This window comes from Vulpes vulpes, chromosome 1 (genome assembly GCF_048418805.1).
Source record: "Vulpes vulpes isolate BD-2025 chromosome 1, VulVul3, whole genome shotgun sequence".
Taxonomy (NCBI): Eukaryota; Metazoa; Chordata; class Mammalia; order Carnivora; family Canidae; genus Vulpes; species Vulpes vulpes.
Window position 1 is genome coordinate 120,501,496 of NC_132780.1, and position 16,811 is coordinate 120,518,306.

General features: G+C 45.0%; 2 protein-coding genes and 1 non-coding gene across 4 annotated transcripts in view; 2 read left to right on the forward strand and 1 right to left on the reverse strand.

The window, feature by feature from the left end:
* The window catches only part of ARHGAP31 (Rho GTPase activating protein 31), a 115,955-nt gene extending 103,344 nt beyond the window's left edge, over positions 1-12,611 (forward strand). Inside the window, exon 12 of the mRNA XM_025990110.2 lies at positions 2,909-12,611. Coding sequence (XP_025845895.1) covers positions 2,909-5,395 — 2,487 coding nt within the window. The 3' untranslated portion in view covers positions 5,396-12,611. The remainder of the gene's footprint in view (positions 1-2,908) is intronic.
* LOC112913816 (U6 spliceosomal RNA) lies at positions 779-882 on the forward strand. The gene has a single exon (XR_003233734.1). It is a non-coding gene; the product is annotated as a U6 spliceosomal RNA (small nuclear RNA).
* A 1,881-nt stretch (positions 12,612-14,492) lies between the features above and the next one.
* TMEM39A (transmembrane protein 39A) overlaps positions 14,493-16,811 on the reverse strand; it is a 33,566-nt gene continuing 31,247 nt past the window's right edge. For both annotated transcript variants that reach the window (XM_025990112.2, XM_025990111.2), the window contains exon 9: positions 14,493-15,919. In XM_025990112.2, coding sequence (XP_025845897.1) covers positions 15,686-15,919 — 234 coding nt within the window. In that variant the 3' untranslated portion in view covers positions 14,493-15,685. The remainder of the gene's footprint in view (positions 15,920-16,811) is intronic.

Sequence of the window (16,811 nt, forward strand, 5' to 3'; positions counted from 1 at the left end):
TTTCATTTATTTGGGAGAGAGAGAGAGAGAGAGAGAGAGAGCAAGAGCAAGAGCATGCACAAGTGGGGGGAGAGGTAGAAGGAGAAGGAAAGAGAGAATCAAGCAGACTCCCTAATGAGCACAGGGCCCACTGCGGGGCTTGATCCCAGGACCCTGAGATCGTGACCTGAGCAGAAGTTAGATGCTTAAACGACTGAGCCACTCAGGTGCCTCACATCTTATACTTTTTAGAGGTGAAGTTTTTCCAAAGTTTTATGAGATGTCCTTGAATATAATGAAGGTGCGAGGAGGTTGTCAGGGACGTCCAGGGAGGAGTCCTGCATTTGGAAGGCAGCTCTGTGATCTGGAGGTGTGTGCCAAAGGGGGAAAGGAAGCTCTTTGCCTTTTAGCTTATTTCTACAGATTTGGTTTCCAGAAGGACCAGGTGCTGGGAGTTAGGGCAGTGTGGGAGTGTTGTAGAGGCCTCACAAAGGCTGGGAAAAGGTTCTTGAGAGATGTGTTTGCAATTGTAGAAGGTGAAGGAGACAGAGGTTGCTACAGGGATTGAATTCTGGGGGGATCAAGTATAAATAGTGCCACTTGGGCACTCCTAGAATTTTATACTTTAAAGATCACTATTTTGTGAGAATGGCTTGGAAAAGGCAGGAGATGTGTCAGGGAGGCCAGTTAGAAGGCTAGTATGTGACAGGCCAGGTGAGAAAAAATAGTGTCTTGGATGAGAGTGGGGGCCACAAGGATAGAAATGGAAGGCTTCAAGAGCTATTTGGAAGCTAGAATGGTGCTTGCTTTGGCAGCACATATACTAAAATTGGAATGATACAGAGAAGATTAGCATGGCCCCTGTGCAAGGATGACACACAAATTTGTGAGTGTTCCGTATTTGGGGGGGGGGGGGGTGGAATTCCAAGCTGGCTCAGTCGGTAGGGTATGTGACTCTCAATCTTAGCGTCATGAGTTCAAGCCCCACATTGGGCATGGAGCCTACTGAAATGAAATGAAATGAAATAGCAGTGTCTAAAATAATAAATAATAATAAAATAATATTTGTCACATAAATAAGAAGCTAGAATGAACAGCACTTGGTGAAGTGATGTGAGTAAGGAAGAAGGAAGAGACAAGACACCTCATGGATTTCTGATCTAAGCAGAAAGATGCACTATGGTCCACTTAGATGGTGGGGGAGAGGAAGGGAAGTTTACGTGATTATTTATTTATTCAAATTTATTGATTTCTTAGTAAGAGGTCAATTAGTGTAGCTGCTGAGGAGAGTAAAGAGATGGGTAAAAGGCTCCCTCTGCCCTAAAGGTGCAATAGAGATAGATACAAGTAAGTGTGAAACAGTGGAATCAGATCTCAAAAACATCCCTGCCTTTTGACCAAGGAGTTCTACTCCTAGAGAATTCTCTGAAGGAAATATCTCAAATAGAAATAACACAAAATAAAAACTCTTAATGAGCAACTACTCACAGTGTACTTGGCACCATTGGCCTTGAGGAATCAAAGAGGAATGGACATAATTCCTGACCTTAAGGAGCTCGTAGACCATTGGGAAAAGCGTCAAATTAATTGTAATATGAAACGTGTGATGAGAGCCAAGTGGGAAGTGATGTCAAGTTGGCAGCAGGTCAGATTTCGCATAAAGGCCTGAACCCCCCGCAGGATGGATCTGCCTCCTGGAACTGCTCCTTGGGACAGATAGGCCTTGAGACAAGAAATGAAGGCCACTGAAATGTGTTTCCCTGGCCTTGACCGGGCCTCCCTCCAATCCCTTTCCTGTCTGCACTTTGGGGCTTTGTGTAGGGGAAGGGAGGAGTCAGACAAAGAGAAACTACGCTTGAGGAGAGATAAGGGGCAGCAAACAGGATAGAGGAGGAGACACCCTTCTAGGCCAACAGCCGTTATCTGCGGGTACTACTCTGCGGGTACTACGATTATAAGAATTTGCTGTTTTTATATTCTCCTTTAACACATGTTCGGGTGTTTTTTCCACATGAAATATATGTATTTCTTTGGTAATAAGAGAAGCTGGATTTGTTTATTTGGAAAGCAGATGTCGGGGTATGAGTTAGCATTAAATTCCACTGGGAGAAGCTCATTCTTGTGTGCCATCTGGTAAACCTGAGGTTAAATGAGACCAGGGGTCGGTTTGTGTTATAAATCAACAGTGCACGGGGATTAAGCGTTTCTGTTCTGGTGTAGACATACCTGGATCGCAGTCCCAGGCTGCTGCTGTGGGAGACCTAGGCAAATTGTTTAACCTGTTTGAACATAGGTCTCACCTCTAAAATGGGAGTCGTGACAGGAGTCCTTATGCCTTAGAGTTGTTGGGACAATTAAACAAGAAAATGCAGTTAAAATGTGTTACGGCACATGGTAAGCACTAAGGGCAGCCCGGGTGGCTCAGCGGTTGAGCGCCTGCCTTCAGCCCAGGGCGTGATCCTGAGGACCCAGGATCGAGTCCCCCTTCGGGCTCCCTGCATGGAGCCTGCTTCTCCCTCTGCCTCTCTCTGTGTGTCTCTATGAATAAATAAATAAAATACTTTTATTTATTTATTTATGATAGTCACACACACACAGAGAGAGAGAGAGAGAGAGGCAGAGACACAGGCAGAGGGAAAAGCAGGCTCCATGCACCGGGAGCCCGACGTGGGACTCGATCCAGGGACTCCAGGATCGCGCCCTGGGCCAAAGGCAGGAGCTAAACCACTGTGCCACCCAGGGATCTCCTAAATAAAATATTTTTTAAAAATGAATGAATAATAAATAAACATCCACGGTTGCTAATAATGCCGTGTCCTTTATTTGCTGGGACAGTGCACCTGCCACCGCGCCAGTCCCTTCACTGTCACTGGGAAATCGTGCCCCGAGCCCTGGGCTCTAAAATAATCCGTTTCTTGATGTCTTTCAGGATGAAGATGACCTGGCCAATGCCCTGATCTGGCCCGAGATTCAACAGGAGCTGAAGATCATTGAATCCGAGGAGGAGCTCCCGTCACTGCCACCACCTGCTCTGAAGATCGGCGCCGCCCAGCCCACCGTGGGGTCCGGCCCGGGGCCTTTGGCTTCCCCGGAGCCCCCTGCGAGTTTAGCTTGCGGTCCCCCCGCAGGCCCCACCCCCGCGGAGGCGGGGACTAGGGAGCCGACCAATCAGAGCACACAGGGGGCCTCCTCGGCAGCCAATAGGGAAAAGCCGGAGAGCCCGAGCCCGAGCCCGAGCCCAAGCCCGAGCCCGAGCCCGAGCCCGAGCCCGAGCGCGAGCATCCTCCCGAGGCCCGAGCCCGAGAAGGGCCGGCGGCCGGACCCCACCGGCCTGGCTCCTCTGGAAATACTTCCTCTTGGGGCAGCCTCTCCACCAGCGCAGGTGGACCGGGAAGGCCCGGGGGAGCTGTCTCCTCTTCTCCCGCCTGCTGCCCCCCCTCCAACTCCTCTGGAGGAGGCGCCTCGAATGCAGCCACCAAGGGGCAGCCCCGAGGGAGAAGACCCGTCCAGGAGCTCGAGGACACAGGCTTGCACAGACCTGCCGAAGCCCGGGGGCAGCCCGGGGGCCCCTCGCCGGTGCCCGGGGCAGGAGGCCCCTCGAGGACAAAGGGAAAAGCGAAATTCAAAGAATGCTGCTCCGGATCCTGAGGGAAAAGGCTCTGGTTTGGGGAGCCCAACAGGAGAGGCGGAGAGCTCCCCACCAGCAGTCGGGGAGGTGGCCCATTCCGCGCAGGAGCCCTCAGACTGTGACGAAGACGAAGCTGTGACCGACATGGGCCAGCATGGCCTGGAGATGGTGGAGCCGTGGGAGGAGCCCCAGTGGGTAACGAGTCCCCTTCACTCTCCCACCCTGAAGGATGTGCAGGAGGCCCAGGTGCAGGGTGCCCAGGGCCGCCGACTGGAGAAGAGGCTGCCCCACAGGCCCGGCCTCCGTCAGAGCCACTCTCTAGATGGCAAAACCACCACGGGTAGGAGCCAGTGGACTCTTGAGGCTCCGTCCTCCAGCAGCTGTGCCAACCTCGAAGCAGAGAGGAATTGCGACCCTCTGCAGCCCCTGGCACCCAGGCGAGAGATTACTGGATGGGACGAGAAAACCCTGAGGTCCTTCAGAGAGTTCTCTGGCCCAAAAGGGACAGAGGCTGTTCCCAGCCAGAAGGGACCGGGTGGTTTGCAGCCCCAAACAGCCGAAATCATCCCTGTCGGCCTAGCAGGAGAGGACCCGGGGACACACCATGAGCAGAGCAGCCCTCAGCTTGAGCGAGGTGGGGTTCCTGGGCCAGACGGCAGCAAGGAGAGTTCACCTCGTGTGCAAGACAGCTCCTCACCTGGAGAGCGTCCTCCAAAGTTACAGCCGCAGAGCACTGAGTGTGGGCCTCCAAAAGGGAAAAACAGGCCTTCTTCTCTCAACTTGGACTCCGCTGTTCCCATCACTGACCTCTTCCGGTTTGACAATGTGGCCTCATTCGGTTCACCTGGAACGCAGCTCTCTGAGCCAGGAGACACAAAAGTCACATGGATGACCTCATCTCACTGTAAAGTAGACCCGTGGAGTGTTTGCTCCCAGGACCCTCAGGACCTGGACATTGTTGTTCATGCCCTGACAGGCCGCCGTAACTCAGCTCCTGTGAGCGTGTCAGCTGTGAGAACCTCCTTCATGGTCAAAATGTGCCAGGCTAGGGCAGTCCCAGTCATCCCACCCAAGATTCAATACACACAGATCCCACAGCCCCTGCCCTCTCAGAGCTCAGGGGACAGTGGAGGGCAGCCTCTGGAGAGGAGCCAAGAGGAACCCAGCTCAACTGGTGGGACCTCTCAGAGATCTGCCAGAGAGGATTCTCTCTCCTTGGAAAGCCCAAAAGAAGAGAAGCCAAAGCAAGATACAGGAGCCATTGAGTCCTTGCCAATGGATACCACTACATCCCACATGTGTGAGGGACCCACCCTTCCTCCAGAACCAGTCTTGGCTAACCTGCTCTCCACCCAGGATGCAACAGTGCAATGCAGAAAGCGCACATCAGAGACAGAGCCATCTGGAGACAACCTTCTTTCTTCAAAAATAGAGCGACCGTCCGGGGGTTCTAAACCTTTCCACAGGTCAAGGCCAGGAAGACCTCAGAGCCTAATCTTATTCAGTCCTCCTTTCCCCATTATGGACCACCCTCCCCCTTCATCCACAGTGACAGATTCCAAGGTTCTCCTGTCCCCTATCAGAAGTCCCACCCAGACAGTTTCCCCTGGCCTTCTTTGTGGGGATTTGGCGGAAAACGCATGGGTCACACCAGAAGGGGTTACACTTAGGAATAAAATGACCATCCCTAAGAATGGCCAAAGACTAGAGACCTCAACCAGCTGTTTTTACCAGCCCCAGCGGAGATCAGTGATTCTGGATGGAAGAAGTGGGAGGCAAATAGAATGACATCAGTTCACCTGCTGGTGTCTGGAAAAAAGTGGCATGATTCATCCTCTGGAAGTTATTTCAGGGCCAGCGTGGCCATTATTCCAGGAATAGGTTATCCAAGTTTGGGCTTATTTTGGCCTCTTTTCTTTCTTCAGCTTTCTGACCATTTATTAATTAGTCCATTTGCCAGAAGAGAGGTCAAGGGAAGGACCCAGGGATGAAATTTACGTAAATCCATAACAGCAGGTGGGAAAAGGTCAGGTAGGGGAAGAAGATGGAGTGCTTGCTTCCACTGAGTTTGGGATTCTGAGTTGCATTTCTCCCACACTGTCATTATCTATTATTGTTGAGAGTTGGCTAAAATAACGCGTCTTTTGAAAGAAAGAAAAATCCTTTGCCCATGTTGGAAAATGTTGCTGTTGAGGTTTGAAGGCCTCCTCTTTACTTCGCGCTTTTTAATGCTCCTTAAAGCATGTTTTCTTTTAGATCAGTTTTCTGATAAACTTTGTAGAAGTGTACACTCCAAAACAGAAGCAGGTTTGGAGGTGCAAGCTAATGTACACTTGGAGATCCAAGTGGGTGAGGTTACCCATGCTCTTTCCCTGGAATCTCTGCAGACCTGTTGGAGATGGTTCCATAAATCAGCGTAGAAAATCAGAATCGATACACGAGAGCAAATTCGTACTGGCTGTGGCTTTTGTTAATTTGGGACTCTACCATTATCCTCACTTCTGGTTTATAAATCCAGTAGCTGGGCAGGGTGAGGGCTGAGTTGAGGGTTACCTCAGTGCAATGTGCTGACTTTTCACTTAGGTATGGAGTAGTGATCTGTGTGCTTTCCAAATCAGAGTCCGTGAGCAGGATATCATCATAGAGGAAAACCCCATGCATAGGTAGGACCACACGATGTGTTTAAAGAACTGCACTAATGTGTTCCAATCGATGGGGCAGTAGTAGAAAACACTTCTGGCTCAGCTTCCCAGTCCTCCCACACTAGGCTGGGAGTACGGGAGAGGATAAGGAGGGAGCCCTAGCAGGGTGGCCATCACTACCACTCGGTGAGAGCTGCCTGCAGAAAATGTATTTCATTTTAGCCTGTGGGTGCCTCCCTTTCTCCCTCTCCTTCCATTACTCAGAGCAGATTTGAGGCACCTTTCTCCCCCCTGATACCCCTCATCCACCACCCACCCCAGGCCCTCCCACTTGCCTTTCTCCTGTCTATATGCAAGCAGAAGCAATAAACCAATCTGATTTTATATCAATTATTTAGAACTTCCAATGGGTCTTTCTTTTTTCAGCTGGTGAGAGGAAGGAAAACTAATATAACCTGCTGGCAGATTTTTGGTGCTCCCCTCAAAAGGGCTTCCCAAGAGCCCTTCTCAAAGCAAAACCCATTAGGGTATCAATAGTTTCAAACCTTCTAAGACAACAATCTTATTATTTAGGAACAAATTAAGAGAGACCTGTTTCTAGCCCTATTCACATCTTCTCAGGCTCAAGTCCGGCTCAACTCTGTTCACAAGCTGTCACTGCAGAAATTTCTCTAGGGACTAGCAGTACCTCTCAGCAGACCTCACAACCAAGGCCGAACTGAAGTTTTACCTCATCTGGGAAGAAATTAAAAGCCGATATCCCGCAACAGATATATATTCCTCTTTCCCTTCTTCCCTGATAAGCCTTAGTTTTGAAATCTAGTGCTATGCCTTTTAAGCCAGTGTCTGTGGCAAGGGTAACTGGTAGGCCAGCTAATGAGCTCTACTTTCAGGGGGCACTGAGGTGTGTGAGCAAGAGGAACAGTGAAGAGGCAGTTCAGTGTCTTCCATTCTCATTAGGTGAGTGAGACCCTGGACCAGCAGCCAATGAGAAGTCAACCCATAAAAAAACGTCCTAGGGCATGGCATTTTTCCTCCTTGGCAAACAAGGTGAAGAAATATAGTGGTGACAGATGAGAAAGGCCATGTTCAGGAGATTTGGAAAGTACATTCCTGCCTTATCAGAAAATGTGGGCAGATAGGCTTTCTCCCATCGCAGTGCACTATGGTGTCTACACTTTGATAAAGACCACGTTCTAGTTAGAATGTAAAGGAAGAAAGGAACTGGACTTTGCTTCACCATCAGAGCTCTGAACCGAGTAACGAAATATTTAAACTATTTTATGATGATTTTGAATTTTTGTTTGTAACACTTAGAGGATATATTTTATATGGGGATAGACTGAGAAGCCATGAAGTTCATATAGGGAGTTCCGCTCGAGGCGTCCAGGCAGATTCTTCAAAGGCTGCCCTGCTCCTTCGACTCTGTCATCTCTTGTTCATAGCGTCATCTTCAGGAGTTTGGGTATGCGGATGCCATCAAGAGACACAATGACAACTGTCTGGAGATACTCTCTACTCTGAGCTCTCCTAGCCAGTCAATCCGGAAGGCTGTGGAAGCTGACTCACCTTCTTGATTAGTGCCCTGCGGCCTAAATGTGGACTTCTTCACTATAGCCCAGCCTGTCAACTGTCACAAACACATTCATAAACTTCCTGTGGGCTGGGCTAACCTGACGCTGAGGAAATTCCATTTCATGGCAGAGAGAACTCACATTTTTTTTCCCCCTGAAATTGTTCCCTCAAATGCCCCGAGATTACCTATTTGGTCATTCATTTAGGACTGAAAAGTGACCCCTCTGAGAATGGCTGGATGGAAATCAAATTGCCTGCTTCCATCCAGAGGAGGGACAGAACAAGGGCTGGTGGTTTTAGGAGGATCTGCATGGTGCCCTACAAAGGGCTGCAAAATCAAATTCTCAAAGTGCTTCTTCGAATCAGTTACCATTCCTCAAAATGGGTGGTTGATTTTAAATGGTGAATTGGAAATGAAATGCATGCATCTCCTACTGTTTTCTTTCAGTTTTAGTGGTTGCTAATGATAATAAGCTATATTTATTGGCAAAATGGCCCTCTCAGGCCAATTATTTTTTTCCTTTTTGGGGGGAGAGGGGCAAAATGGACCAGATAGAGGGAATCTGGTTTTTATTCTTTGCTTCAGATGGAATGTGGACAGACTTCACCAAGAACCCCACTAAGACAGCCTAATCTAAAGCCCTAAAATTCAAAATATTGGCCAAAATTCTGGATTCTGGGGAAATTAAAAATGTAAGCATCATCATCTTCAACAATATTTATCAAGAGCTTAGTAGTATTGCACTGGGTACCTTAGAACTCTTAAATCCCTGAAGAGTCTAATGAAAAAAGGGAGCAAGTGAAAAAAGTGGTAACAAGTGAAATGGTCCATAAACAAATGGGAGCAAGATTTAGAACCATTACCAAATGAAAGTTGAAAGGGAAAACTGTAGCAACTACCATCTTTTAATAGGATTGTTAATAGTGTTCAAGTTACCTATTGGCTTTAATTAAACACAATGGCAAATCCAATAGAAGGTACTAGGGAGACACTCGGGCATTGAGAATTTTGCTTTGGTTGTTTAAAAAATGTGAGAGTGGTAATTAAGAACAAATAGTTCTAAAGTTATGTGTGGTCTTAATTGGTTTGGTTGTGAAGTCCTGCTGGATCTCTGCTAATGAGCCACTTCATGTCAGCATTCCAGGCTCCTAGAGAGGGGGCTTTAGAGATGTCCATCATGACAAAATAGGTTAACTCCTGTTGATGATGAAGTCATAGGTCCAAGATAAGATGTTACTTTCATGTCACATGTTCACCGCATGCTAATCACATTTGACCAAAATTGGGTGGTACAGTCATTTGTCTACACAGGTCTCGTGTTGCTGCCTGAAGAGGTAGTGGGGAACATAAGACTCACTGGTCTAGAATTGGAGCGAGAGAGGTTCAGGACAGGTCCAGTTCCCACCAGGATTGAGTAGGACCACATTCTACAATGGCTTGTCCTATCTGATGACAAAAATGAATCTTGGGGCTAAATGTTTTCAGGAGTATAATTTTTTTAGGCACTTCCAGCAGAAGGTCAGCTAAAAATGTAGAATGACAAAGAATGTGTCCTCCTTTGTCAATACCTTCTTTAGCAGTCAGGCCAGAAGAAGGAGCGGGCACCTTTCCAAGCAGGGAGAGGCATAGGAGATGGAAGAAGGACGACTGCCTGAGATCAGTGTTGGTCCAGAGAGTGTAAAACTGGGGGCCACCACGGATGGGCTGGCGCACCGTAAGTCATTCAGCAGCCTTGAGGGTCATGAGCAGTGCAAAATCACGTCTCTGTGAGGATGAAGGAGGATGTAGCTAAGTCTAAGAAATCCGTGAACTATGCAGCCATGTGTTCTACTGGATGCATCATGACGCTTTGCAATAACTTAATGCCATAGTAATTCCTGGCTTATAATTCTGCAAGGTAAAGCACTTTTTCAAAGGAGTCTGTTGGAAATCCACATGGTTTCAGCTTGTTTGTTGAGCTCGACAAATATGTTTCCAAAGATATAATCAAATTTTTTCTATTGATTAAAGAAGTATAAATATTAAACCTATCCATAGAGACATTTAAGTGTAATTAAAACATTGTTACGCTTTAAAAATGTATTCTAATAAATGATATAAAGGATAATGCTTATGATGGCACTATGAACTAGAGGAGGACCTGGGGTCACCAGAGTCAGTAGTAGGAAAAGTAGATTATATGCATCAGTCTCGTTGTTCTAGTTCGATGTTAGTTTTTACTTCGTGGTTTGGTCTCACAGCCAAAGTCCTGATGCTTTGCTTCAGTAAATTTTTCTTGTTTTTGTTATTTTACCTCTTAATAATTGTCAAATATTTGCAACTTCTCTGTTACAATCATACATGTTACCTAAGATACCCACTATAAATCAATGGATATTGTCATGAAAACTAAGAAAAAAAGCTACTGCTCCCCAAAAGTCCACAGCTTTTGGAGTTATGTGGATCCATCTGAACCGATGTGAACTCAGTTTTTCTCTTATTTGAATCAATCGAAGGGGACTACTCTTGCATTTGAATGATTATGTTAATGATGTTCTGGGGAAAAAGAAGCAGAATCCTGGCATATATTATCACAAAAACGGGGGAGAGGGGCACTCAATGGGTCTAAATCACAGGTCCTCAGGAAAACAGTGATAGTTGCAGTGAGAAACACCATTGCCAAGGGGATAAAAGTACTAGCATTTTGGCGACAACATTCTATTTAGAACTTTATGCCACCCCGGCCTGCTCCCGTCATCCATAGTTACTGCCCCAAATGCCTTATCCTCCTCCGTACTCCCAGATCTCCCGCTCAGCTGTTTCTCTTTCCTGTATCTGTGCCCACTGCCCCCAGCTGGCAGCACACAGCTGCCCTCACTCCTACAGTTCCTCTGGAGTCTTCTCTCCTCACGGCCCTGGGCTCTTCCCTGAATGCTGCTTCCACTTCCTGGGCTTCCTTAAAAGGTGACGCTCCCCTGAGGGCACTCCTGTTCCTACATTTCTCCCTTGTTACACAGACTACAAATTGCTGAGATGATGTTCTGGTTTCCAGCTTCTATGTCCACACCACTGCTTCTTCCCAACTCCTACAAAAATCTCTCATTACCCAAACTCATGGAATCCAGCTACTTTAACTGTTTCCATTCTTTGTCGCCATGATGTAGTCAGTGTCTCACTGTCTCCCGGTCTTTGGCACTGAGCTTTGGCACAATGGTTTCCACCATTGTTCTGGACGATTTCAGTGATGCTAAGGGAAACCCCCTCCACACTCTTGGCATAGTTGCTTACAGCTTTAACCTCTCTTCAGTTTGGCCATTTGCCTTCAGGATTACACATTATGCTGTTTCACAACCCAGAACTCTGTGATCCTAAACTCCTATATTCCATTCTGAGAACTTCTATCCTTGCTCCTTTATTCCTTCTGCCTGTTCAGGATTATTAATGCCTGGCCTACCTCTACCTTTCCGACAGTACCCCCACCGGACTTCATTCTTCCTTCCCTAGCCTTTCCAAACATCAAGGTACAGCATCTCAACTATTCCCACTGGCACCACTAACTCCCTGGACCACTTCAGCCAAACCTGCTTGGTGAACCTCCAAACTAGGACCAGGTCTCATACCACCTATCTCCACCCTTTTACTTACCTGTTGAGTTAGACCAGAGAAAAATCGTAAAACCGTGGCAGGAGCACCTTTGGAAATGTATGGTTTATCACCTCAGCCATACCTTCATTCCCAAAACTCACAAAAGCTATTCCACTATTCTAAGCCTCTTCCTAAAATCGATGCCACCAAACTGCCTCTTACTTCACAAGCTTCTGCTGGCAGATGTTTCTTCCACCCCCACTCCCCCACCAGCACTTCTCCTAAGCCATGTATGTATGTATCAAGCCTCCCTTCTAGCTCACAGAACTTGCTATTCCTCCTTCCCAGGGGCTCCCAAGAACACTTTCTAATTCACTGCTTCTTCATTCGCTACTCTGGACCAGCTGCTGCCCCCTGCCCCCATTGCTCCATTAAAATTTCTCTTATACAATCACCAATGATCTAGTAACAAAATTTAATAGTTCTGTCTTGACTTCCTTCTTTGATACTGCTGATCATTTCTTCCTTGAAACACTAGTTCACCTCATCTCTGAGAAGTCCATTTCCTTAGTCTTATTCATTTGAAAGCTTCCTCTTCCTCTGCTCTTAAATGTTATTCACCAGAATTGTCCTTACTTCTCTTTTCATTCCACTTTTCCCATCACCCAGAGTGGTGACACCCCACCCCACCCCATCTCACCTTCTCTTACATGGACCTTTTAAATGGTTGGCTAACTAATTTCCCTACTGTCTCATTGACATCTGTCCGTTCTCCAAACCGATTGCACATATTGCTGCCAAAGTTGCCTAGGATAGGACAGTGGATCTCATCAAAATCACCTTGAGTGTGTTAAAACAGACATCTGGGCTCTATCCAGAGTTTGTGACTTGGTTGAGGGGCGGGGGGCGGGGGGGGAGCTTAAAACTTTCCATTCTAACAAGTTCCCATTTAGGTGATGCTGCTGCTGCAGAATCAGAGATCATATTTTGAGAACTCTTGATTTGAGAATTCTCTGGGTCGTAAGTCCTAAATTTAAAATCTTTCACTAGCGGTCTTCAGTTCCTAGACTTCTGTCCGCTTAAGAATTACCTGAAGTACTTGTGAAAGGGGCAGAGTTTTGGGTTTTACTCTTAAGATTCTTACTTAGTAGATCTGATGTCGTGTCTGGGGATCACACCTTTAAGAACCTGTGACCTATAATAAAAGTTTAAAACCCTTTAATGTGGAATCCAAGTCCTCCTATAACCTATTCTTTGCCTACTTCTCTAGCATCATTGAAGTAGTTAAGAACTAGTGCAAGTCCATGCCTTGGGTTTTTGCACTGCATGAACCATCTCCCTCACTTATGTGGTAAACTTCCAGTCCTCCTTTAAAATGCTTATGTGTTACTGCTGCAGTGAAGTCCTCCGACACTGCTGCAGCTTCCAAAATTGATAACTCTTTCCTGTATCACCTCTGTATCTTGTATATATACTTCCTTTCTGAACACCTTTGTGTTACAATTATTGATTTACTTACCAGCCTTCTATTAATCAACTCTAAACATCACTATCTCTGGCACCCAGCAGTGTCCAGTACATAATAATTGCTCAGTAAAGAGAAATGGGGGAGGGGTGGTGGTGGTGGCGATTGATAGGTTAGGGAAAGCAGCTTATGGAATAGAACATAGAACCAGAGTACACAGGATATTGGGGAACATTCCCATCATGCCCATCCCTGTCAACTACTTTCCTCTACTTACCTACCTTAAGCCACCCAAACTGACCAAGCACCTTCCTTTCTTTGTATCCAAAGTTCACCCAAATGATCTTTGCCAAACCATTTTCCACACACCACTTAATATCCCAGTAAATAAACAATCACCAAAAGGCCACCCTTTACTGAGCATGCATCTCCTATCACTAAGCAAAGATGTCATTTCTCTCACATGATGCATAAGTAATAGGATACATAGGTAACTAGTAATTTTTCTCTTCCCCATCTGAATGTGGCACCAAAAAAGGGCAGGTGAAGTGTATAGGAGCATGTTGAACTGAAAGCTATCTCCCTGAGAGAAATATCTGTCATCCAGCTGTCATATCTGGAAAGAGAGGAAGGCACTTTGCAATTCTTATAGCCAAAACTAATTTTTATTTTGTATACTTCCTTTTTTTTAGCCAGCCTGGCATCTGGTCCTCCTGTGCTAGTTTAGGATATGGCAAAGACAGGTCAAGCCAGATGGGGTGGGGGGATTAGCTTACAAAAGTAGTCTGTTATCTAATCAGTTATCAGGGCTGTGTTTCAGAGGCAGAACCAACTCGGAGCCATTTTGATGAGACACGTTTGCGCTAAGACCACCCATTTTGCTTTTAACTGTCAATCCCATCATCAAGATGTTAGGACAAAAGAAAGCCTATCTTTAAGATCCTCAGGAAAGAATACTGAAATGACAACTTTCCTGCCGCCCCTTCACTCCAAGAACCACCATATTTAGGCTGAACCATTTATAAAAACAACAAAATACACTGTGGTTACCTTGCTAGTTTTCCAATATACCTAAATTTTTCCCACTGTAGGTCACTGCCCTTGCTACTACTGAATGCTCCCCAGAACTATTTATATGGCTCAGTACTGCTTCATTGCTCTGCTCTTTGCTCAGAAATTATCTTCTCAAAGATGCCTCCTAGCAATGCCACTCTTAGTACTTTCTATCTCTTGCCCCAATTTTCTCTTTACATTTATTATTACTACCAGGAGACATTAGATGTAAATTTATTTACAGCACATATTGCAACCCCCAAATTGCAAGTTCTATAGAGGGTAAGGCCTTTGTATCTCTTATGCACTGCTATCTATATCCCCAGTGCCTAACATAGTGCCTGGTGGTCAACATATATTTGCTGAATAGCTGAACAGACTTAGCTCGATTGCTGAATAATAGAACTTAAAAAAAAAGTATACACATCAAAATACTTAAGGAAACCATGGTTAATTTAAACATAGCAGTTACCCTGGGTAGCTATATATATATATATATATATATATACACACCTACCCCTCATCATGCTGCCCTTGTTGAAAACCTATTGGGAACTCTTCTGCAAGAACTGTTTTCAGAGCCAGTTTATGAATTACGATTGGTCTTTTTACTTCATAAGTCATATTGTGTTTCATCAAAAAGTTCACAGTGTAAAAAAGCCAAACCAAGCACAGAAAACAGATGAGAATATATTTCAGGCTCTCAAGGCCTCAGAAATTTAGATGACCAGTCACATCAATGGACTAAGATCACCTCTCAAAAACACAGACATGGACTAAAATGGTTAGTAATGCTCACAAACATAGAGGTTCTGGAATTTGAAATTAAAAACACACACATTTTAGGCACAAAGTATCAGAGGACAAAGAGGTAACTTCTTCTATTTCACTTCTGCTTGTAACTCCGAACATGCCGCTGTAGGTGGACTGCTGCCCAAACTGCATCCAAGACTTGCCCATTCTTTTAATCAATCAGGATCTTCAACCTGCCCATACTCCAGCCCACATGGCATTTGCACTCATCTTCTCCCACTGGTCCAGCCATACACCTCCTCCTTCGTGAGTGCAAGCACTCTAAAGACTTTGTCTTACAAAGTATTATTTCAAACACCTAATAACTAAAGAAAAATCTTAAGAGGCAAAAGAAGTGAAAGAATGGGGAAAATGACAGCTATATCCTCTGAGTTTCAGGATAGCAGCTGATTCTTAAGTATTTTTAAATGTCATTGGGCAGAACAAAATGCTGCATTCCCATTACACAGAAATGCTTGCTACCAATACGCAACAAAGACTCCCACCCAGAACTATAACCCACTCTGTGCCCCATGTATTCCAATACTATTAGGCAGCCAAAAAGAAAGAGAATGGCAACTGTCAGGCAACTCCACTGATCTCCCTTTTTGTAGCAGGAAGGCCAATGAGGACTAAAGATAATCAAGGGACTGGAAGGAAAGCAGACACACTAAAGGTACGGTATCAAGTGATATATGAGAGGTGTTCATAAATGAATGAGTTGTTCCACAGCCATACAAACAGATCAATCTCTTTAACTGGAGAGGAACACCTCTCGTCCTGTGTATTATTCAAATGTACTAACACATGAAAGATCACATCACCTTGTTTGTGGATACATTTAATATCCCTTACCCTTCCCACCTTTCAAAACATAATAGTATACAAAATATAAAATATCTTAAATATTTATAAAAATCGCAAGAAAAAAATAGAACGTATGAAAATATTTTTATCTGAGTTCTCCCTCATTGTTGAGAGGCAGCTTAGTTTGCCTTGAGTTCGTAACTGTTGAGTGGGTAGGAGTATGCCCTGCCTAATACTATTCTGTCCCGAAGAAGTTTAAATAAAACATAGTAGTTGCAGAAGAGGATGAGAGCCATGGAAAGCGTGTGGTTCCACTTCTCCGACCGCAGCAAGGAATAAAGCTGGTAGAAGACGACGCTGCCTTCAATAAGGATAAGCAGATTTAACAGCCTTAACGGGCGATGAAATAGGAACTGTAAGGAAGTTAAAAAGCAAAACATTATTTCACAGAAAAGCGAAGTAGTTATTCTCACATTTTTCTCCTAAAATAATTTCATATTTATAGGTTCCTATATCAGTAACACATGGATCTGCTTACTGAACATCAATCAGGCTATTTCTTGCTGTAGAGACCCAAACTGTTTCCTCTCTGTTCAAGGAATAATGAAATAAATTTTATTTCAATGCCCTGAGACACAAAAGAGCATTATACCCAAAAGCACTGCCTCTAAACATTTTCTTAAGTTATATCTTGGGTATATATCTTATTTGAGATGATCAAAAAGTACACTAATCTAAGACAGGAGCTGGACAAAAAATTGAATGGAAAATATCTTAGACTTTGCAAGTCAAGAGGCAAAAAAGTGAAGACATTATATAAGTAGATACTTACAGTATGTAAAATGAACCATTTAAAAAAAGCAAAAATCATTGTTAGTTTACAGGCTGGTCTGAGACATAAACACACTAGACAAGGCTGGAGGTGGGGGCGCGGGAAGCATTACAAACTGAAATATCAAAACAATAATTTCTTAATGTTCCCTTAAACTGTTTATCCATCATCATCACTGACTCAAATCCTCTACACCATGTATTTCTGCTGTTTTTTTTTTTTTTTTCCCCCTGGATATTGAGAAGTAGAGTACACAGGACAATTAGGAAGGAAGGATAAATCAGTCAGAATTAGAGTTTGGCTAAAAACATGGCTGCTCACTGTTTTCACTCTTCACTTTAAATGGCTAAATTCTGGTTTACTAATAAAAACATATTATGAATAGAAAGATAGAGATCATTGGTTGCAAACTGTGGCAATGGTAGTATATCAGATCTAAATAAACTAATTTAGACCTGAACTTCAAATCTGAG